The 23,311-nt window shown below is 47.7% G+C and overlaps 1 protein-coding gene across 2 annotated transcripts in view; it reads left to right on the top strand.

Annotated features, from left to right (window-relative positions):
* LOC144829107 (pyrimidine-specific ribonucleoside hydrolase RihA-like) overlaps window positions 1–23,311 on the top strand; it is a 279,763-nt gene that overhangs the window by 170,040 nt on the left and 86,412 nt on the right. For both annotated transcript variants that reach the window (XM_078687914.1, XM_078687913.1), the window contains exon 2: window positions 10,157–10,353. In XM_078687914.1, the coding sequence (XP_078544040.1) occupies window positions 10,159–10,353 (195 nt within the window). In that variant the 5' untranslated portion in view covers window positions 10,157–10,158. The remainder of the gene's footprint in view (window positions 1–10,156; window positions 10,354–23,311) is intronic.

Genomic DNA, 23,311 nt, shown 5'->3' with positions numbered 1-23,311 from the left:
TTTGTTGATTGTGCATGAGAGGTCGTCTATCTGCAAAGAGTTCGGTAAAGAGCAAAGACTGTGCACAGTAGGGGCCTGCCACCTAATGGCACTTCAGTGTTTGAAGGGAGTGGGCTCTCCAATAAGAATTTGGTACAATGCAAAAGCTGTGTGCTGTAGGAGCTTGTCCACCCTCGCCTCATTGATTGTGCACATCAGGTCACCTACCCGCAAATGTTCCGATACAAAGTGAAGGCTATGTGTAGTACGAGATTGGCCACATAATGGTTCTTGAGTTTCTGGAGGTAATGGGTTCCCTGTGACAATTTCTGTACAAAGCAAGGGAACCTTTTTGTAGGATCTTGGCCACCATTGTCTCGTTGATTTTGCAGAAGAGGTCAGCCACCCACAATGGGTCTGATACAGAACAAAGGCTATGTGTAGATGGGGCTTGACCACATGATGGCGCTTGAGTGTGCGGAGGGAGTGGGCACTCCATAAAGACTTCTGTGCACAGCAAAGGCTGTGCCACCCATGCCTCACAGATTGGGCACAAGAGGGCGCCTAATCCCAAAGGGTCCAGTACATTGCAAACGCTGGGCTTAGCAGGGGTTTGCACACATAATGGGCTTTGAGTTTATGGAGGGAGTAGGGTCCCTGTGAACAGTTCTACACAGTATGAACGCTGTGCCTAGTAGAAGCTTCCCACCTTAATTTGCTCGGTGTATGGAAAGAATACACTGTCCATGAAGAGACTTTTGCACATGGCAAAGGCTATGTGTGGTAGGGGCTTGATCCCTTAAAGAGTCTTGGGTGTCTTGAGGGAGTAGACTCTTCATAATGACTGAGCACAGAGCAAAGGCTGTGTGTAGTAACGGCTGGGACATCTAATGGGGCTTGGGTATCTGAAAGGAGTGGGCTCTCTGTGAAGACATCTGTACAAAACAAAGGTTGTGCTTTGTAGGTGTATGGTCACCCATGTATCTTATTTGTGCATGAGATAGCACCTACCCACAAAAGGTTTGGTACAATTTGGAATGCTGTGCATAGTAGGGGTTTGGCGCCTAAAGATGGTTAAGTGTCTGGAGGAAGTGGGCTGTGAGGACTTCTGACACTTTTGAAGATTTCTGTACAAAGCAAAGCTGTGCATTGTAGGAGCTTAGCCACATGCATCTCACTGATTGCGCCCAAGAGGTTGCCTACCTGAAAATAATCCAGAACAAAGGCTGTGTACAGTAGGGAATAGGCCACCAAAGGGGGCTTGAATGTCTGGAGTGAGTGGGCTCTCCATAAAGACTGATAAACAAAGCAAAGCCTATGCGCTGTAGGGGCTCAGAACCTATGCCTGATTGATTGCACACAAGAGGTCACTTACCCATAAACAGTCAAGTACAAAGCAAAGGCTGTTCGTAGTAGTGGATTGGCCATCTAATGTTACTTGAGTGTCTGTGTGTTGTAGGGGTTTGGTCGCTCCCTTTTCATTGCTTGCATGTGAGAGGTTGTCTATCTGCAAAGAGTTTGGTAAAGAGTAATGACTGTGTGCAGTAAGGGCTTGGCCATCTAATGGCACTTCAGTGTCTGAAGGGAGTGGGCTCTCCAATAAGAATTCGGTACAACTCAAAAGCTGTGTGCTGTAGGAACTTGCCCACCCTCGTCTCATTGATTTTTCACAACAGGTCACCTACCTGCAAATGTTCCGGTGCAGAGTGAAGGCTGTGTGTAGTAGGAGATTGGCCACATAATGGTTCTTGAATGTCTTGAGGTAATGGGTTCCCTGTGACGATTTCTGTACAAAGCAAGGGAACCTCTTTGTAGGATCTTGGCCACCATTGTCTCGTTGATTTTGCATAAGAGGCCGGCCACCCACAATGGGTCTGATATAGAATGAAGGCTATGTGTAGATGGGGCTTGACCACATAATGGGGCTTGAGTGTGTGGAGGGAGTGGATACTCCATGAAGACTTCTGTACAAATCAAAGGCTGTGCCACCCATGCCTCACTGATTGTACACAGGAGGTCATCTAATTGCAAAAGGTCCAGTACATGGAGCACGCTAGGCCTAGCAGGGGTTTGCCAACATAATGGGGCTTGAGTGTCTGGAGGGAGTTGGGTCTCCGTGAATATTTCAGTACAAAGTGAAAGCTGTGCATGGTAGGAGTTTAACCACCCGTGTCTCATTTGTTTTTGCACAAAAGTGGCCTGTCTGCAAAAGGTCCAGTGCAGAGCAAATGCTGGGTGTAGTAGAGGCTTGGCTACCTAATGGGGCTCTAGTGTCTGGAGAGAGTGGGTCTCTGTAACTAGTGCCAATAAGAGCTTGTTTTTCACTATTTTTCACAGTCCAGGAGTACTTACACATGAGTCAGCGTCAACCTCTGTTTCCTCTCGTGGGAATAGAGTAGTCTCCACCATGGTTACTCCAAAAATACCGCTGCATCTAAATTTGACTGGCTGACCATAATAATGGCAGTAAGCATACTCCCTTGCCATTGCTATGGAATATGCTTACCACCAATATATAAATCAGGCCTTAAGTGTTTATTTATTTATTTATGCATTTTTATATAGCGCAGACTTTACCCGAAGGCGTCAGAGCGCTTCACATTAGGAACAGAAATGAAACATAATGAGAAACATTACAAAACAGATTACAAAACATACGTTACTTACATAAGGTAATAGTGACAATTGTGAGCAAACAAAATACATGAGGTAGTAAAAATTGTGAGCAACCAAAAATACATGAGGTAGTCAAAAGTGCACAAGAGGAAAAGTGACAAGTGTGCAGTTATAAGAGAAAACAGAGTATAATTTGAGGTATAGTACTGCAATAAGTGCTAGACACTCAGGCACAAGAACAAGCGTTACGTAGGCAAGGTGGCACTTGTGCAAGTATCAAAGGTAAAAACATGTGAGAGGTAGCAACCGTGTGTTACAAGGGCAAAGTGGTGTGTGCATGTTACAAAAGGGCACCGAACACAAGTACATGGAAAATACTGCAAAAAGGCAGACACTCCAACCACAGGAATACACTGGGAAGGCACTTCCATGGTCATGGAAAGTAGAAATTATCAGTAGTGGGAAGTCTTCCTCACAAATAGCAAGAGGACGTGAATTACTTTTGGAGGTGTCTCTGGAGGAGGAGAACTTTGAGGCCCCCTTTGAAGGCCTGGGAGGAGGCGGTGGTCCGGAGCTGAGGTGGAAAGGAGTTCCAGATTCTCACTGCGTTGCCTGAAAAGGATTGGGCCATTGTTCTTTCCTTCTTGAAAGTGGGAGGTTCAAGCAGTAGATTCTCCACATTGCGTGAAGGTCTAGAGCCTCCAGAGAGTTTCAGTTTATTCGCCAGGTAGCGGGGAGAGGAGGAGTGCAAGGCTTTGTGGGTGATACAAGCGGTCTTGTAGATAGCTCTAGCCTCGAAGGGAAGCCAGCGGAGGGTGGATAACATCGGTGTGATGTGATCGCTTCTTTTGGCCCCATAAATGAAACGAGCTGCTGAATGGAAGACAGACTTAAGTGGGGACAGGTGAGATTTGGGGAGGCCAGTAAGAAGAGAATTGCAGTAGTCTAGTCTGGAGAGGACCAGCGATTGCACCAGGGTTATAAGGTCCTGCTCCGGGAAGAAGCGACGGATTCCTCAAAGAAGGCGCAGTTGGTAGCGAGCAGATTTTGCAATAGAATTGATGTGGGGAGTTAGATTGAGTTTTTTGTCTAGAATGACACCAAGGGATTTTGCGCTGTCGACAATGATGGGTTTATTGTTTAGTAGATTCATCTGATCCATCCATGATTGAGGAGAGAGTGAGGAGGAGAAGAGGAGGAATTCAGTTTTGGAGGGATTCAGAATCAATTGATGAATTGACATCCAGTTTTGAATGGAGTCAAGAGTAGATCTTAGGATGGAGAGATCATGAGTGGAGGCAACCTTGAGGTAGAGTTGAGTGTCGTCTGCATAGAGATGATAGTGAATCCCGGATTTGCTTAGGAGGTTTCCCAGTGGTTCTAAGTAGAGAGTGAACAATGTGGGTGCAAGTATAGAGCCTTGGGGAACACCTTGACCCACCGCCACAGGAGAAGAAAGACTGTTCGCTATTTTGATCATTTGAGATCTGTCAGAGAGGAAGGATGCAAACCATTTAAGCACAATGCCCTCCATGCCCATTCTCTGTTGAAGAATATTGAGGAGGGTGTTGTGATTAACAGTGTCGAAGGCTGCGGAAAGGTCAAGGAGAATTAGCAGACAGGACCCCCCTGAGTCAAGTATCCTCAGCGCATCATCAACCACTTGCAGTAGGGCTGTTTCAGTGCTGCAGTTTTGGATGAAGCCGGACTGACAATTGTCAAGAAGATCATTGTCCTTGATATGACGAGAGAGTTGTTTTGCTACACATCTTTCTGTGATCTTCGCAAGAAAGGGAAGGTTAGTGATGGGGCGGAAGTTGTTGAGGTCATTCGCATCAGCAGTGGGATTTTTAAGCAGAGGGGTGACCTGCCAAGTTTTGAAGGAGACAGGAAGGGAGCCTTGCCAGAGGGAGAGGTTGATCAGAGTGGTCCAATAGGAAAGGGAATGGGTATAGAAGTCAAAGGCAATGGCACTGGGGATAGGGTCAAGAGAATGGTTGGAGGGCTTTGTTTCGCGTATGCACTTGAGAAGGGCATCTTCAGATATGGGGTCAAAGCTCTGCCAAATGGCTAAGGATTTGCGCTCCTCTGGAGGTGTAGGATGAGCAACCTGATCCACAAGTGATTTCACTTTTCCATCGAAGAAAATAGCGAAATCCGCTGCTCTCTTTGTAGAATCCTCCACCTTGGAGGTTGGGGGAGAGCAGCTCGGAGTCTTTATGAGATCGAATAGTTTTTTGGGTCTATTTTTGGTGGAATCAAGGAGGGTTTTGAAGTGCGTCGCTTTCTCAAGGAAGATGTGCTTGTGGTACTTGGATCTTGCTGTGCGAAGCATGGCTAAATTGTCAGTGGAGGGCAATTGCCTCCATTGCTTCTCCAGGAATCTTAGCTGCTTCCTTTCCTCATAAAGGGATTTGTTGAACCAAGGTGTGGAGGGAGTGGGCCTTATCCTTTTGCTTTTGAGTGGAGCGACGTTATTAATTTCAGCTGCAAGAACTGTGAGGCATTGGGAGGTGAGATCGTCAACAGCTATGTTCGGGTCTAGCCTTGGAAGTGATAGCAAAGCTGATTCACAGAGGGGACCGACATCAAAGTTTTTGGCATCACGGAACCAGGAGATGGCCCTCTTGGGTTGGCCAAGAGTTATAGAGTGTGAGAGTTGAAGAGAGAATGGGATGAGGTGGTGGTCAGACCAATCTACATGAATTGGGGTAGTAGTAGAAAGCATGCCTGCTTTAGAAATAACAAGGTCCAGGATTGCGCCTTTGGAATGTGTTGATTCCGTGCAGTGTTGGATAAGATCATTTGCAGAGAGGAAGGTGGCCAGTGAGTTCGCAGAGGAGTCTTGCGGTGCGCCCCAGTGGAGATTGAAGTCACCCACGATGGTCTGATTGTCACTTTGAGAGTATTGGTCGCTGATGAAGTCTTTGAGATCTTCTATAAACAAAGAGCCACTACGAGGCGGGCGGTAAATGATATGGAATCTGAGCGGTGAACGGTGTTGCAATTGAAGCTCAAGAGAAAGGCATTCAAAGGTGTGGGGGGAGCTGATAGGAGACTCCTTAAGTTGGAGGGCGTTTCTGAAGATGACTGCAACACCTCCCCCGTGTTTTCAGTTCTGTCATTCCTAAATATGGAATAACCTGTGGGTAATAGGAGATCAAACATAGAGTGAGAGGTATCTTTGAACCAGGTCTCTGTGAGGAAGAGCATGTCAAGTTTGTGAAGGGTGATGGTGTCGGAGATTGCAAGTTTGTGTTTTACTGCAGATGTGCAGTTGTGAAGCATACAGCGCAGCTCGGTCAAGACTGTTTTGGTGACGGGGGCACTTGGGCTCTGAAGGGTGATCGGGATATTGTATATTTGCGGGGGTGCTCGGGAGGGTTTAGGTGGACGCTTTGTTCTGACAGAGGTGATGGTCGGAATAGTGTAGACAGTGGGGTTGCTAGGGTATGCCTGTTGAAGAAGGGTGGCGTTCAAGGGCTTGTGTGAGTTAACGACGTTTGCAGACGAAAGGTTGAGCTTGGCTGTATTGGGGTGAGGGGGCGAGGTGCATCTCCGGGGAAGTTGGGAGGGAGTAGAGGTGCATGGAGGGGTGGAGATCTTAGAGCATAAAAGTGAAATGGCAGCTGTAGGCTGGGAGATGGAGGTGATCAGAGAGCCTAGCGTATTTTCCAGTGAGAAAGAGGCAGAGCACGGAAGGTTGGATGGCTCGATTGAAATAAGGGGGGGGGGGTGGAATTGGTGGTGGAAGGCAGGGAGAGGTGGGGGGACAGGAGGTGAGTCGGGCGGTGGGGTTCACAGGTGGGGAAAGGTGGAGGTTGGGAGCGGGAGTAAGTGAATTGGGGGTTAAGGGAGAGTTGTCATTGTTGGTGTTGCAAGAGGGAGAGGAATTAAGGACAAATTTAGAGGGAGAAAGGTGCGGAACACGTCGGTAGGGAAGTAGGAGGGGGAGGCCTGTGTGGCGTCATGGGAATGTAGGAGGTTTGGGAGGAAAAGAGGTGCAGTGGTTGCGGAGGTTCTGTCAGTTAGGAGAGGTAGCAGTGAGGGAACGGTCATCTGGCAGACCGAGGGGGGTTGAGAGAAAGGGAAGTTGAGGAGGGGAAGTGGTTCTGCTGGGCCCGAGGGAGAGAGATGGAAGGGGTTACTAGGAGGGGAAAGGGGGTAGTGCGGCAGTACTGGAGGAGTAGGAGGGAGGAGAGAGATGCAGTGGGAATGTGGCAAAAACGGGGTGAATGACGAGGGGATGAAGGAGTGGAGAGGAGGGATGGAAGGAGGGCTAAGGGGAGCATAGGGAAAGTTAATTGGGGGAGAGTGTTGGAGGAGAGGTGGACTAAAGAGGGGGGTGATGGGAAGAAGTATGGGGGAGGAGAAGAAGGGGGTGATGGGAAGAAGTATGGGGGAGGAGAAGAGATTGGAGTATCGTGATAGTGCAGATGGGACGAGGAGCGTGTTAGCTAGTGGTAAGGCTGAAGTAATGTGGGAGGGGACATACTGAGGGGGGGAGGAATGGGAAATGAGGTAAGTTGGGGGGGGGGGAAGAGGGCCGACCTGCGCTTCTCGAGAGTGCAGCCAATTGGAGTGAGGTGGGGTCAGCGGAGGAGAAAGGGAGTAATGGGTGGAGCTGGAAGGAGAGTCAAGGGGAAACCCGGTTGCAGAGAAGGGGAGTAAGGAGGGGAAGAGGTGGTCAAAGAGCGAGAGGCAGGAGTCTTTGCCTTGGATCATGACAGTACCGTTGTTATAGAGTGAGATAGTGAGGAAGCCATTGAAGCACCCAGAGGGGGAAATTTTTAGTTGTTTCCCATAAGGGATAGAGGAGGAGGAGGTGACGTTAAGGGAATTGTAAAAACTGTTGGACCAAGAGTGGGTGTCGCGAGTGAAGAAGATGAACTCGTTTTTGAGCCTCCCAAGACGACCATTGTAAAATTGATCCACAAAAAGGGAGTCTGGGAAACGTTCAATAGTGTTATGCTTCAGTCGTTTTATTGTAGCTTTAGACTGGTCGGGAGGATAAATGATTTTGTAGCAATTGGCTCCAGACTTAACTCGAGAAGTGGCCATGTTGGGAAGATGAGGCGAAGGAGGGTGGGGGAGAGATGAGAGGGGTGTTACTGGGAGAGCGGTAGTGAGGAGAAATAAGAGGGCAAAAAGGGGGCGCATAATCCAAACGTTTATGGTGAATAACCGGGTTAATGTGCCGTCAGGCTGTAAAAAGGCCTAAACGATGCAGCTGGCACTACTTGCTGCGCAGCTGTAAAAGGCCTAAACGGTGCAGCTGGCACTACTTGCTGCGCAGCTGTAAAGGGCCTAAACGGTGCAGCTGGAACTATTTGCTGCGCAGCTGAAAAAGTGTTCAAAATAAATACCACACAATTAAAGAGTTAAGCGGATGGCGATTTTGATGGAGGAATGCATTACTCGCAGACGCCCGCAGGGCTGTCCGATTGCTGCAGGAAGCACTGGTCCGTTAAGATGAAACATCTGGAAGACAGGCTGTGGACTCACTTAATACAGCTCGGTAATTAGGCGTGCAGGTGCGCGCTGCGCGCGGCATCGAGGTCGCAAATTCCGCCATTTTCAGGTCAGGCGGCATGAGCTGGTCGTGAAACAGCCGTACTGAGCCAATATGGGGATCGTTTGAGGCTGGGTCAGTAAGATTGAGCTAAAGCAGGCAGTTTCAGGCCGTTACAGCAGTGCAGTGCTCGGAGTCGGGCGGCGCCATTTTGGAGCACATGTGCAAGTGCTGCCAGACTTGTAGGGCTTATCCGGGAGTCAACAGGGGCTCTCCGCTCACACTTCCGCAATTTAAGGTGCCAATACGCGGGCCTACAGGTATGCCGGTGTAACATAAGGGCAAGCGGCACCGGACGCGCATTGAAATTGCGCTGAGTAAAAGTTTCACGGGCTCACCGCCGTGGTCTCAAATTCCGCCATTTTCAGGTCAGGTGGCATGGGCTGGTCGTGAAACAGCAGTACTGAGCCAAAATGGGGACCGTTTGAGGCTGTGTCAGTAAGATTGAGCTAAAACAGGCAGTTTCAGGCAGTTTCAGCAGTGCTGTGCTCGGAGTCGGGTGGCGCCATTTTGGAGTTGGTTTGGTTATGGCCAGGCCTTTTCTACAACTCCCGAGACAATTAATGACTGCTGGGATCAATCTTTAATAGCCCTATGTTTTCCCATGAATATTCCTGGCCTTGGACACTATTTCACTCGAAAATAATAACCAAGATTATCTTTTTAGGTTGGGTTAGAAGTATCTTTAGCTGTCTCACAGAGCCATTACTAGTGATATAGAGAAAAGCAAAAGGCCAGTTTCCACAGCCATTCGCTATTGTGTCTGTCATTCATGTTCTGAAGTTGACCAGCCAACATTTATCAGGCATTCAGCCAGTGGTTTGAAGATAACTGTCAGTCATGAGGTAGATTTTTTTGTTGTTATCAAGGGTAGGGCTGTTCTATCACTCGGCATATGTGGTGCGCTTCACACAACAATGGAGACCTTCTTCTTAGACACCTTAATGGCCTCCAATGATTAGACCTCCATGGAGCTCCTGTGATGGAGGCGCTGAGGGTGAAACGCTATGACGCCCACAGTGGCAAATTTTAAGTAGTTTTGTTATATGCCCCAAAGATTGTATTGTTATACTATGGGAACTTACTTAAGCAGGAACATTGATCAACCTTTTTCGTTGCCATTTAGCTTAAAAACACAGCTTTTTATTGTATTTTGTAGCATGTTTAATACCATTTAAATAATTCTGGATATTATACCAAATCATAGATTTGCTTGAAAATCAATTTTTATAAACTCTGAGCTTGAAGTTGCTTACTGATCCAAAATGATAGTTTAAAGTGGTTGTATTAATGAAAATATAGGGGTCGTTTACAATGGCGGGCGGATCTGTCCGCCATATTCCACCGTCCGCGACCCAATTCCCCCCGCCATGTTACTATGGCGGGGGGGACCCTGGCGGACGGACAACCGTCTGCTGGTTTTCCGCCCGGTTGATGAGTCGAACGGGTGGAAAAGGTTTTAATATGGTGGTGGTGTCTGGTAGACACCGCCATCCATATTAGGATACATGCGGGGATTTGCCTTTCCGCACGCGGTCCTTGACATTGGGGGCCCGTAGCGGGCCCCCAGGTATTTGGGGGGTGGGGGGTAAACATGGGGGGTACCTAAGGTACCCACCTGCATTTGCTTGTACAACATGGCAGGCATTGTGTTGTGCCTGTCACGTTGTGCATTCAAATGCACAACTTGCATTTCTTAACCAGTGTGGCGGGCACACCCAAATTGCAAATGCGGGACCGCCGCATGCATTGCAGGCAGTCCCATTTACCGAGCCGCCCTCCATGCTAATCAGCCCCATAGAATCCTGAAATGCTGCACAAGTAAAGACCGAAGTAAAAAGATTTAAAAATGTAGATTCCTGAATTATTGCAAAGATGATGAAGTAAGACAAGATAAACACCACTGGCTGTCAGAGCCATAATTGCACCAACAATAAAAACATGAAAACACTACAGTGTATAAATGCTTTTGTTTTGCATCCTTTCAAGAAATGTCAATGGCGCCTAAGCAGAAGCTGATCCTCATCGACGTGGACTGCGGGACGGACGATGCCCAGGCTATCATGATGGCCCTGGCAACTCCCAGTGTAAAGGTCTTGGGCATTACCTGCGTAGGTGGCAACACCCCCCTCGACAATGTCTGCAAGAATGTGCTGAGGGTCCTAAAAGTCTGCAAAAGACTTGACGTAAGTGCCATTTTACAATCTGAAAAGGATTAGCTTAAAAGTAATCTTCCAAGACCATGGCTTAGTAGACCGAGACAAGTTAGAGCAGAAATTATTTTTACATTTTGAGCATTATTTTAATGCAGTCAATTGAAGCAGGTGTTAGAGAGATAAATGTAACAACAATTGTGATTGCATGAATTTGTTAAAAAATGTGAATTGACTGCCTACAAAGGATGCTCACCAAGAGAACAGATACAAATATGAACAATAAAGCAAGAATTATTGCTGATAAAATAAACGTGTATTATACTATTATTTTTAGAAAGCACGGTACATATGGCCTAAAATGAAATTTGCAACAGAAACATTGTTCACATAGGAACAGCTTAAACAGTTACTGTAGCATCGATATTATTTGCTCATGTTGTAAAATACAAGTAGGTGTCCAGCCCAAGAGAGTCATTGTGCAGCCCTACCCTTTAGGCATGCTCCTGGTGCGGGATATCTCCTTCACTCCAGGCCCTGGATCTGGAGTGAATGGCCATATTACTTGCTGACAAGTAACAGTCGTTTCCTACTACCCCACGACACAAGTCCTAAAAAAAAGTGGGGGGACTAACCAAGTTAGGAATTATGCAAGTGGCATCATGGCACTTGACTTCACAGCACATGTAATCACAGCGTGTGACATCACGCGTGGCATCTCAGGAAAGGGCATCATAACTCATGAACTCACAGGAAGTGGCATCACAAGAAGTGTCATCAGATCTTAAGACTTCACACATATGTTTAGCAGGAATTTCATGAGTACATTTGAGTGCATTATAATATTTAACAATTTCGATTTTGCATCAGGGTTGTGCCAAAAAAGTGACACAACTCCAACACGAAATCTGGGCTTCAATCTTGTCATTCTGCAGCACACATAGAAAGAGTTAAACACCTCTTAGAATTGTTTATGTGCAGGAAGATGCCCCTTCCTGCACAAACAAATCCTGCATGCAACAGAGGCAGGTTGGACATGTACTTTTACATTTAACATGTCCTTGTAGTGAAACACTCCTACATTCTCAACAGGTTTGCATAGCCTCATGTTCTTCATCGGTCAGGAATCTGGAGACGGGGGTGCCACAGGGATCGACCCTTAGCCCCCTTCTCTTTAATATCTACCTGACGGCGCTTGTCTACCTGGCCGAGAAATTGGGGGCTAAGGTGTTCACGTACGCAGATGATACACAGTTGCTTTTTACCTGGAATGATGCTACCTTGAACATCGATAAGGCTCATCTATGCCTAGCCTCGGTTTTTCAATGGCTAGCCGAGCCTTCCCTCAAATGTAATGAGGCTAAGTCGGAGGTCCTTCTTAACGGCCAGTTTCCGGAGGATTTCAGAACTCGTGTGTGGCCCCCGGGCTTCCCTTGCCCGGTTTCCAAATCAGGGCCAGCAAAGAATCTGGGCATCTTGTTCAGCGAAGACCTTAGCTTCTCCGACCACATAAAAAAGCTCACAAGGATCTGTTTCGGGACCCTCAAAACGCTTAGGAAGTTTTTCCCCCTGCCCCCGAGGGCAGCGAAAGAGATGGTCAGACGCGCCCTGATTGCGTCAAGACTTGATTACGCCAATGCCCTGTTTCTGGTGCTGCCAGCCTATCTGCTGCACAGGCTTCAAATTATTCCAAAATGCTGCAGCTAGACTCCTTTTTAGTGCCCCAACACGATCTAGCGCACGTCAGTACCTACGGGAACTGCACTGGCTTCCGGTAGTAAAAAGGGTGCAGTTCAAAGCGATTACTTTGGCCCACAGAGCGCTGCATGGTCTGGGCCCCACCTATCTTAGGAAGCGTTTCGCTTTCTACGTGCCTAAATGCCACCTGCGTTCAGCGGCACAAAGCCGGATGGTGGTCCCTTGCTTCCGCAGAGTCCGATTGGGAGGCAAGTCTATTTCAGTCAAAGTGGCGGAAGCTTGGAACTTACTCCTCGCTGATCTCCAACAGATCTCTGAGTTTCGGATTTTTAGAAGCAGCTAAAAACGCACCTCTTCAGCATGATTTACTAACTCCCTGCTTCCTCATCTGCTCTTTTCCGCGGCAGGACACTCAAGAGTAACAGTGCGCGCTATAAAAAACTACTAGAACATACTACTATAACATTTGTTTTTCACTACTTTGAGGCCTATCTCCCCCACAGGATAACATTTGGGTTGCCTTATTACATGTAATAGGTGCTAAATTTTGATTGGGACCAGATAAGCATTTCATGTTTGGTATCTATGAACTTGTAATTAAAAATCCACCTAAATGATAACTTTGATTTTTAAATTACAATTATGAAAATTCAATTTTTAGAAAGTGGCATTTTCTAGCCCTTTGCCATTTGGTGCCTGCAGCCTTTCCTAGGTAACATGACTGGGTGTAGTTGGCAGTTGGACTTTGTGAATACTGCCCAGAAAGTCACACAGTATAGGCATTAAGTGTGCCTGAATGGGCCACCTGCTGGCAGTAGAGGGGGGACGGAGCTGAGAAAAGCCCCACTTGCAACTATATAGGCTGTGCTCTGCCTTCACCCAAAGGACTTATCACCACTGTACTGTTCCTACCGGCAACTTGAAGCCAGGTCAGGGTAGTCAGGAAATTCCAAGCACTTCAAAGATAAGCCTCTAGAACATAGGTCTTCAAAAAGTGACTTGCCCTGTTGCTTGAGCCCATCGTCACTTTAAGCCAGGTCTATCAGAGTGACTCCAACGGTTAGTTGGGTGGCCTCCTGTCCAGAGTCACAGGGTAATTTTGAACCAACACCTGGACTCAGCCTGTGTGAATCCTAACCCCCCAAGTGATGCCCCTCCAGTCTTGGACCTTTGGTGGTGGTGCTAAAGGTGTCCAGATAGCCAAAATCCCAAACTTGTGACTTAAACATTTTTGGCAAAAAACTGCTTTGAAAACCGAGGGTAGAACGGGACCGACCTGCTCATCGATCCACCTGAGGTGCAACGCTGGTCAACCTGACTTCGCAGTAGCTTCCACTAAGTTCTTCCCTGTAGCAGCAAATCCTGTACAGCGGTCCCTAGGCAAAGGGGTATCCAGCTGCCTGAAACTCTTGTCGGCTGCGGCCTCCAGCTTCATCCCACTGAATATTTTCAACCTCCAAAAAAGTGACTAAGTCAAAATGTAGAGATCTTCACCACAACATCATCCAGCGGCTCCCTGATGATGACGCTCTCTCTTTGGTTACCGCCTGCAGATTTTCCCTGCTGAACATTACCTTCCCAGAACATTTTCTTCACAATTTCTTCTTTGTCTGAAGGTAAGCACCGACTGAGCCCAATCTGCTTCTTGTATCCGACACATGCTCCATTGTAGTTGCCCATATTTTTTTTACTTTGGCCCGGCTCAAGCAACTAGATGTCTGTGGCTGATGCTTTGATCTTTTAGGTGCTGTTTTTCACTAAACAATTTTTTAATGCATGTCTCCAGTTCTATTGTTTAGATTTTTGTCATTTTAGTCTCAAATTATTTATTTAAATTTTCTCTATGTTTCTAAATTAGTGTGGGCTTTTTCTTGTGTTGTGTTTTTACTTTTGTAACTGTGTGCTACATACACATTGCCTCAAAGTTAAGCTTGACTGATTTTTGTGGCAAGCTACCAAGAATAAGCAGAGGGTACTTTTGTGACTTTTGTGGTTCATCCTGACAGGGATTGTGGCTGTTGCTTGAACAGGGATCAGCCACTATTCAACCAACAACCCAATTACTCAGAGAACTCATATATGATCTGACAGAGAGGACTCAATGCCTCAGTTGGAGACGAAGGCGGAGTGGCGAAAGCGGCAGAAGATATAATCAACAGCCTTTTAACTATGGTTCAGTTGTTTAGAGGAAGTGTGCGGGTACACACCTTCTTTGGTGCTATTGCTAGTTTAGATAGCCAAATACATGAGGGTGGGGTTTAAAAATGTAATATAAAAGAATTTTATGAGTTTACCAATATGTTACAATACTGACACTATTAGTAAATCTTGTTGGCACTATTTTGTTGGTCTTTATAATAGTTACTATTAATTTTTTTGCACTAGTATAGCATTTTGATTTTAAAAATACATCTTTGAAATATATCCCAGTTACCTAGTGTGCCTTTTCATGATGGAAGAGGGTTTGAGTTCCACTAATTGATCCTGTGATATCTCACAGGATTGAATTTGTAACTTACAAACACACGCTACTCAAATAGTGCTCAGTGGACTGTGGGGTTGTTGCAGTCCATCTAGTTTTCTGTCTTGGGCTGGCACATGGACAAAGTCTTGACTGTGAGGGGTCTAGAAAGCCTATACCAGGGGCATGTTCTCGAGAATTTAGAAAACCCATCAGTCTCAAAGGGCATGGATCTAAGGAGGCCTAGTAATAATGGTATGGATTTTAGTAAGCATTAGAACTTCAGAATTCTGATAGAACTCGTATAGGTTCTGACAGGAAGGCTGTTCAGCTACAGCATTCAGGTACAGTACAGCGACTTGCAAGTCTAATCTCCTGGACTTAAGGTGAGTATTGGGCAAGGTCCAAGGCAACATCTACAGGTCACCATGGGCGGCACTGAGGTGGCCTGGTGCAGAGGTGCTTTTCAGCGTCGGGTGCCCATTGTTACCGTAGGGGAGAAACCATGTACTGCATTTGGACACTTCGCAGAGACTTATGGCATCACCAACAGGTCACCTCGGGCAGCACTGGGGCAGCCATGTGTAGAGGTGCTTTTCAGCGTTGGGTGCCCATTGTTAACCTATGGGGATCGGTCCAGTCAAAAAGAGGCTACAGGCTTGGACTGAGAAGCCAGTGGGTCTGAACCACAAGGGGGGCTCAAGTCTCACAAGACTTGGGGACGTAGAGACATATTTGGTCCTCTTCTCCATGGGCCAGGGGCAAAGGGTGTAAAAGTGTTTTCGGCCGCCAGAATTCCATCACCGGGAGAACTTGCGATGGTAGCAGCCTGCAAACAGAGGCTGCAGGCAGTATAGGGAAGTCCACAGTGGGCAAGTCCGGGTGGGCTTTGTCTCTCAAAGGCCTGGGACCATGTTGGCACCGTTAGCCCACTTCAGCTTGGGCTAGACGGCACAGGCGCAGTGTTGCTTTCCAGTGTCGGGTTTTGGCAGTCCAGACTCCTCTCAGGTCTCTTTGGGTGACTGCAGGCTGCAGAAAAGCAGCTCTGCTGCTCCAATAGGGTTCCTGGGTCTTGGCAGCAGTGTGGGCAGTCCACCCAGGTGCAGGAGAAGGTTATTCCAGGCCATAGCTACTAGGTGGGAGGAGAGGCCTCCACTGTTCATCCAGCAGATTTGTTGGGTGGCTGCTAGGGAGAGGGATTCAGACCGGAGTTTCCTGGTATGTTGGTGTAAATTCATGTTATTGTTGAAATACACCTGGCCTTCAGAGTGCAGTGCCTATATGCATGGATGAGTAGCTTGACCTGGCAACTCTTTCCTAGTGATAGCCAGTGGAGTTTCCTGAGATGAGGGGTGATATGCATCCATCTGGGTAGGTCAAAGATGACTTTTGTTGCTGTGTTCTGGATTGCCTGGAGTTTCATCATAGGTTGGGCAGTGATTCCTCCGTAGAAGGAGTTGCCGTACTCTAGTCTGCTGGTGACGAGAGCTTGTGTGAACCGTTCGCCTGGTGTTAGTTTGGAGCCATCTGAAGACCTTCCTGAGCATTCAGAGGGTGAGAAAGCAAGCAGAGGAGATGGCGGTAACCTGCTTCTTCATGGATAGTTGGCTTTTAAGGATGAATCCAAGGTTGCAGGTGTGTTTGGGGGTTGGGCCCTGCTCAGGTGGTCACAATTTGTTGTTCCAGAGGGTATCCTTGCCTTTCCCGAAGATCAGTACTTCTGTCTTGTCAGTGTTGAGTTTGAGGCAGTTGTTCATCAAGCGGCCATGTTGTTCATGCATCTTTGGAACTTGCCCTGGGGGATTGTTGGGTTGTTGATCAGAGAGAGGAGGAGTTGGGTGTCGTCAGCGTAGGGGATGATATTGAGTCTGTGGTTCTTGCCGATGTTGGCCAGGGATGTCATGTATACGTTGAAGAGAGCTGGGCTGAGGGATGAGCCTTGAGGTACACTACAGCTGATGTTCTTAGGGAGCGAGGAGTAAAGGGGAGGATGACCTTCTGCTTTCTTCATGTGAGGTAGGATGCGATCCTCTTGAGGGCTGCTCCTTGGATTCCGATCCGGTGGAGTCTGTTGATCAGTGTGTTGGGGCATATGGTGTTGAAAGCTGCTGAGAGTTCGAGGAGGATGAGGGCTGCTCTTTCTCCGTGGTCTAGCAGTATTCTGATGTCAGCCGTGGCTGCGACTAGGGCTGTCTCTGTGCTGTGGTTTGCTCTGAAGCCAAATGGGAGGGCTCCAGAAGGTTGTAGTTCTCTAGATGTCTGGTGAGCTGAATGTTGATGGCTTTCTCAATGAGTTCGGCTGGGAAAGGGAGCAGGGAGATGTGTCGGCCGTTCATAGGTTCTCCTGTTCATAGGTTCTTCTGGGCTTCTTCACCAGTTGCTTCACGTCGGCATGTTTCCATTTCTGTGGGAAGTGGGTCATGGTGTAAGAGGATATGAGGACATTGGTGAATTTTTGCTGATTGGTTGATTGCTGAAGTTGAATATATGATGTGGTCAATGGTCTGCTGGGGCTCCCAAGCAGGCGCGGTGCGTCCATTAGGGCGTGGGGGTGTAACCCCCCCGCCCGCATCTCCCTCAACATTTCTGAACTGAAGTAAACTGAATCAGTTTACTTAAATTCAAAGACGCCGAGGGAGAACTGACAATCATGTCAGTCAACATGACGTCGGACCGCCCACCCCCTTCAGAGACTGAAGGGGCTGGGCGGTCTGGCGTCATGTTGACTGACATGATTGTGAGACCGTCACCAGGGGCAGGCAGCAGCACAACACAAGTGCGCATGAGTAGGGACGGAGGGCGAATTTTTAGCCCAGGCCCACTCATGCGCACATGTGTTTTTCACCTGTTTGCGCATGCCCATTAGGAGCCCCTTGGGCTCCTAATGGGCATTCTGTGGGCGAAGAGTAGCCGTTCCCTAAGCCAATCCTGGCACTGCTGGCAGTGCCAGGATTGGCTGAGAGGGGCTGCCAGTCCACTCCAGTGCCGTTGGTGAAAGCGGCAAGGGGAGCAGAGGTGGGGCGGACCGGCTGTGACTGGGAGGTAAGTTTTCAGTATATAATTATATTTAATTAATTGAATTACCGGACCCCCGCGAGCCGCGACTGGTGCTGTGTGTTTATCTTGTTCTACCACTTTTCCTATATGTGCATACCCGTGTACAGCAACACACCATAAGTATTCAAAGACACCAACCGTATTGTGAGTGTAATTTTAACCGATGTTCCCAAGCTAATGCATAGTTCATCTTTGATGTACAGCTACTTTAAAATCATTTTTCGGAACCTATTTTATTCAGTGTGTCCTTTGTTCTTTATATGCAAGTGCAGCTTCAGTGTTTGTGTGTGGTGTATAACCTTGCTGCTGGGCCCGCATTAATCTAAAAGCAAAACAATGGCTGAAAGAACAGATTGACATAGTCCCTGGCCTGGGACCCTGGCATTGAAAGGAACTGCTTTTCATTTGCATGTGCTCCTGGTGACGGGACAGGATGCCCCCTCACTCGAAAGGAAGTTAGCAGGTGGCTGAAGTGGGCTACTACTACTAACTGAGTGACTAATAGCTGCGCCGAGCAGGCTCAAGTGTGCAGTGCTGCAGCGCTGCATATTTGCTATATTGCATTGCATCTCCTGGCTTCTGACTTTAGTTCAGTTGGGACTGGAGATAGCAGGAGGGCAGACCTTGTCAGCATTAGGTGAGTGCAGTGAAGAAAGGATGTCAAAAGATGGACGCAAGATATTGAAAGAAGTGGAGTTTATAGTAAGCCTAAAATGGTATTGGTACGTCATGGGGGCACACTGCATTTGAAAACGCGGCTGCTACTGTCTGCATGCCAGTCAGGAGGCATTAAAAACCGCTGCACAACATTCGGCGAGCAGCATGTTGCATGCAGCAAGAGCTGTGTGCAAGCAGTGGCACAGAAGTATAGAGGGCATCATTTTGTTATAATTGCCCGTTGTTGATTGGTTTAACGCGTCTGCGGTGCATGTATAATAATCATTCGTGTCTGAAGGGCACAGAAGACAGTAAAATGTAGTAAAAAAATGTAGTATACTTGTAAAGCGCACAGCTGCCCCAGCAACGGGGCGTCCCGGCGCTGTATAACTCTCGGGAACCCGTCCTGGCTTTCCCTGTGGGTTGGTCCCTTGCTGGGAGTCCCCAAGGTGGAGCCAGGCATCCCCGGAATTGGTGGGGCCGTTGTGGAGATTAGGCAGGCTAATGCCCAGAGTTGCCGAGTGGAACCCCTGATTAGAGTAAGCACCGAAGCGAGAATTATCGAGTCCGCTGACCAAGGTCCACGACCCTGCCGCGTCGGGAATTGAACCCTGGTCCCAGGCTGACTTCTGCTCTCAGGTCTGCCACCTCTAACCAGTGAGCCACACTACTCCACAGTGAGCCCTGCAAGCTAATCAGAATTGAATATAAACTCAGAGAGAAACTTGGAGCATCAGGGAACAAATATGAATCCTTGGCAACTACAACGTAGGTTATCATTTTTAACTATTAAGGAATACGCCGATGGAGCATAGATTGTTGGAAGGGGTGTGATATGCGCAGTTTTTAGAAACACGTCTTTTAAACTGCATGTCGTTTAGAAAATCTAATTTCAGCTGATCGCTTTTAAATTTAAAAAATGTTATTCTGTCTATATTTGTTTTGGTTTTCTTGGCTCTAACAGATGGTGGTTGAATGATGTCAGTCCTCGGGGCGCACACACTTCTGGAGGCAATTGCTGAACGTCTTCGCATGCAGTGACGAACAGCCTACAATAAAGCCAGTGTCTGTGGGGAGGTTGTTTGCATTCTCGGGTCTGTGCTGAGCACCTCCACCTGCTCAGAGGCCCTAGCAGACGTGGTGTTATCTACTGTAGTCTGTCACCAGGCAATGTCAGGCCTAGACAGGCTGCAATAAATGAAACCTATTGAGTGCAGTGCAGTGAAGGGTGAGTGAGGCCTATGTGAGTGCAGGGTGAGCAATGTGCCTGTGTGAGTCCAGGGTGAGGGATGCCTGTGTGAGTCCGGGGTGAGTGATGTCTGTGACAGTGCAGGGTGAGTGATGTCTGTGGCAGTGCAGGGTGAGTGATGTCTGTGTGAGTGCAGGTTGAGCAGTGTGCCTGTGTTAGTCCAGGGTGAGTGATGTCTGTGTGAGTCCAGGGTGAGTGATGTCTGTGTGAGTGCAGGGTGAGCAGTGTGCCTGTTTGAGTCCAGGGTGAGTGATGTCTGTGTGAGTGCAGGTTGAGCAGTGTGCCTGTGTGAGTGATGTCTGTGTGAGTGCAGGTTGAGTAGTGTGCCTGTGTGAGTCCAGGGTGAGTGATGTCTGTGTGAGTGCAGGGTGAGCAGTGTGCCTGTGTGAGTCCAGGGTGCGTTATGTCTTTGTGAGTGCAGGTTGAGCAGTGTGCCTGTGTGAGTGCAGGGTGAGTGATGTCTGTGTGAGTGCAGGGTGACCAGTGTGCCTGTGTGAGTCCAGGGTGAGTGATGTCTGTGTGAGTGCAGGTTGAGCAGTGGGCCTGTGTGAGTCCAGGGTGAGTGATATCTGTGTGAGAGCAGGGTGAGCAGTGTGCCTGTGTGAGTCCAGGGTGAGTGCTGTCTGTGTGAGTGCAGGTTGAGCAGTGTGCCTGTGCGAGTCCAGAGTGAGTGATGTGGATGGGTGAATGCTAGCTTAGTGATGTGTCAGGGAAGGGTGAATAATGGATCTATGAGTGCAGGGTGACTGTGCCTATGTGAATGCAGGGAGAGATATGTATCTGTGAAAGTGCAAAGAGACTTGTCTGGCTACTCCCAGAGATGTATTCGCCAAGCCACCTCTTTCTCAAATGTGCTTGAGAATGCACCATTTGCCCACTCTTTTTTCAAAATGTTCTCGTGGGAGAACCCCCGAACCCTCCTTAGGTGGTTCGGCCTCGCTCACTGCGCTCGCTCGCCACAGTGCAGTATTTACGCCACACCACTTTCAAATGTCACCAGCCGCCCCTGCTCCCAAGTGATGGATCTCTTGATGTATGCTGTTTCTTTCTCAGTGAGGATGTTCCACGAGGTACATGTATCACTAACTCTGCCACTGGCATTAGTGTAGGTTTATTAATAAGAGATATTTGATACTCTCTTTTTAGAGAATCCATCATGTAGCTGTGGAACTCGTTTTCACCAGTGTCCAGCACATGTTTTAAAATAGCTTCCCTGATCACTTGTCTTGGTCGCAATGGAACTGACCAGCACCGGGGCATATCTGCTCAGGCAGCTATGTCCTCACCTGTAATATAAGGCACCCTGCCTTAGGGCCTTCAAGGCTTGCTGTGGGTGCTACTAACAAATATTACTTGCAGAGTTTGAGGACATGGCACACAGGGATGTTGTCATGTCAGGTTTTCACTTTTGGGTCTGCACCAAAACACACAACCTGCAATTACAGTCTTGCATGAGTTTGGTGAGGGGTCTCTTAGAGTGTCACAATTCATGCTGCAGCCCTTATGGATCCTCTTTAGTATCTCAGGCCCTAGGTACCAGAGGTTGAAAGGCAAAACACACAAGATGATGGACGGAATGTTGCACAATGGCAAAACATTCACCCCCAGTCACAGATCTGGGTTTAATCCATCGTTATTTTGCTCACCAAGCCACCCCAGTTCAGACATGGCCATATGCAAATCAGTCTTGACCCTGTGCCTCATGGGAACAGTCCAGCCCGAACTGCCAAGCCATGTCTTTCCTGGACCGGAATCAAGCATCCTAGGACCGGTTTCTGGCTATTAGCCGTCTTCAACAAGGATAGCTTGACTCCAGTGGCTTAGTGAGCAAGGGACCCACGTCTGGGTATACCCTTCCCACATAGGGTGAACAGCAAAACACACAAGATGATGGACGGAATGTTGCACTTTGGCAAAACATTCACCCCCAGTCACAGATCTGGGTTTAATCCATCGTTATTTTGCTCACCAAGCCACCCCAGTTCAGACATGGCCATATGCAAATCAGTCTTGATCCTGTGCCTCATGGGAACAGTCCAGCCTGAACTGCCAAGCCATGTATTTCCCGGACCGGAATCAAGCATCCTAGGACCGGTTTCTGGCTATCAGCCGTCTTCAGCCAGGATAGGTACCAGAGGTACCATTTTCTATGGACTTACTGAGGGTACTAAAGGTATCGACAATGGCAAAAACAGTAGCATAGTTTTGGGAAAGAGGTCAAGCACTGGGGACCTGGTTAGCTGGAACTCAGTGCTCTTCAAGTAGAAATCACATCAAATACCAGCCAAAAAGTGGGGATGACCATGTCAAAAAGGTCACTTTCCTACAGTCACTGCAAAGAAATTGGTTTATTAGTTGAGAGGAAGTGAAAGCCCCACTCAAATAATAAACACAATCCTTGTCAGAGTGAACAACAAAAGATACTAACTAAACCTGTGCGTAACCCTCTGGTAGCTTGGAACAAAAGCAGTCAGGCTTCACTTAGAAGCAATGTGTAAAGTATTTATGTAGCATTCAAACAGTATTAAAGTGAAAAGCCAAAACAATAAAAATCCCTAACAAATTTAGACACAGAAAGTAACATTTTGTTAATAAGATGACACCAAAACAACAACAATCCAATAAGTGGAACCAGAGTTATTAGTTCTACATTTTTTAGGAAAAAATAGCACTAAAAAGCACAAAGTGCCATTCGCTGGTATCTGAGTGCACTGGACTCGGACAAAGTTGCATGTTCAGTCCGATACGGGGACCAGGATTGTGCTGATGAGGAGTTTACCTTCTCTAAGTTCAGGTGCAGGCAAGAAGCCCCATCTGGAGCGTCGCATTGACAAGAGCTGTAAGGAGTTTATTGTCGGTGGGAAGATTTGGTCATTGTTAGAGCTTCACGTTGGCAGGAGATGCTGGCTGTTGAAGTGTGGCGTGAAGAGAAGGTCATTGTCTGAACTTGGCATTGTAGGGAGACAGTGAATGTTGCTGATGGGAGAAGCTCAGTCCCAAAGAGCCCCAAAGTTTGGTTTTGAGACAGGAGGAGTACACCCTGATGCCAGCCAAGGGTCCAGTGCCTAGGAAGCACCCATTGGGGCTCAGGACTTAGTCCAGCAGAGGCCAGCAGCAGCGCTACAGCAGGCCCAGTTGGTGAAAGTCAGCTGGGCAGTCGCAGGGAAGGCCTCTGAAAACATGTTGTATCTCTGTAGCTCAAACAGTAGGTCAGCCAACTGATCCTTAGAGTATCTTAGAGATCCTGGTTTCTGGGCAAGCAGGTACAGTCTTCCTATATAGATAGCAGGGCAGTCCTTCTTCTGAATCTTCCACAGGTCCAGGGGTGTTCTGCTGAGAGGGTCCAAGGGTGCCACATTGATACCTAGTGCCATCATTTGTATGTGGGGGCTGCAATCCTTTGCCTGCTCCCAAACTGGTTCTGGTCTGTCCTTCTCCTTCAATTGGGTTTGGCTCCAAACTGTCTAGGGTGATAAAGGAAAGGGCATACCTGGTGTCAAGTTCCTTTGTATGTGTTGCAGGGCAGGGTTCAACTCTCCCCCCCTCCCCATCCTGTCAGGAAGACCCAATCCTCTACCCCAGACCCCTTTTGTCCCCATGTCTGGACGGAATGACAACTCACAACAGGAGATCCATTCAAAATCATGTGGCACTGGCCTCTAGCAGAAAGGGACATTTAGTAAAGCCAGGTAAATGCAGACTTTCTAAAAGTGGCATTTTAAGAACAGGTACTTAAAATCTGACTTTACCATTGAAGATGATATTAAATTACAATTCAAATGAGTGAAAGAAGTGTTTCTCTATCTGTTCCCAAACTACAGGTACCACTTACTATGTGTAATAAGGTAACCAAGTATTAGTCTATGGGA

The sequence above is a fragment of the Lissotriton helveticus genome, chromosome 4_1 (assembly GCF_964261635.1).
Source record: "Lissotriton helveticus chromosome 4_1, aLisHel1.1, whole genome shotgun sequence".
NCBI lineage: Eukaryota > Metazoa > Chordata > Amphibia > Caudata > Salamandridae > Lissotriton > Lissotriton helveticus.
The sequence above is the reverse complement of the archived record's forward strand: the minus strand, read 5'-3'. Positions and strand labels throughout refer to the sequence as shown.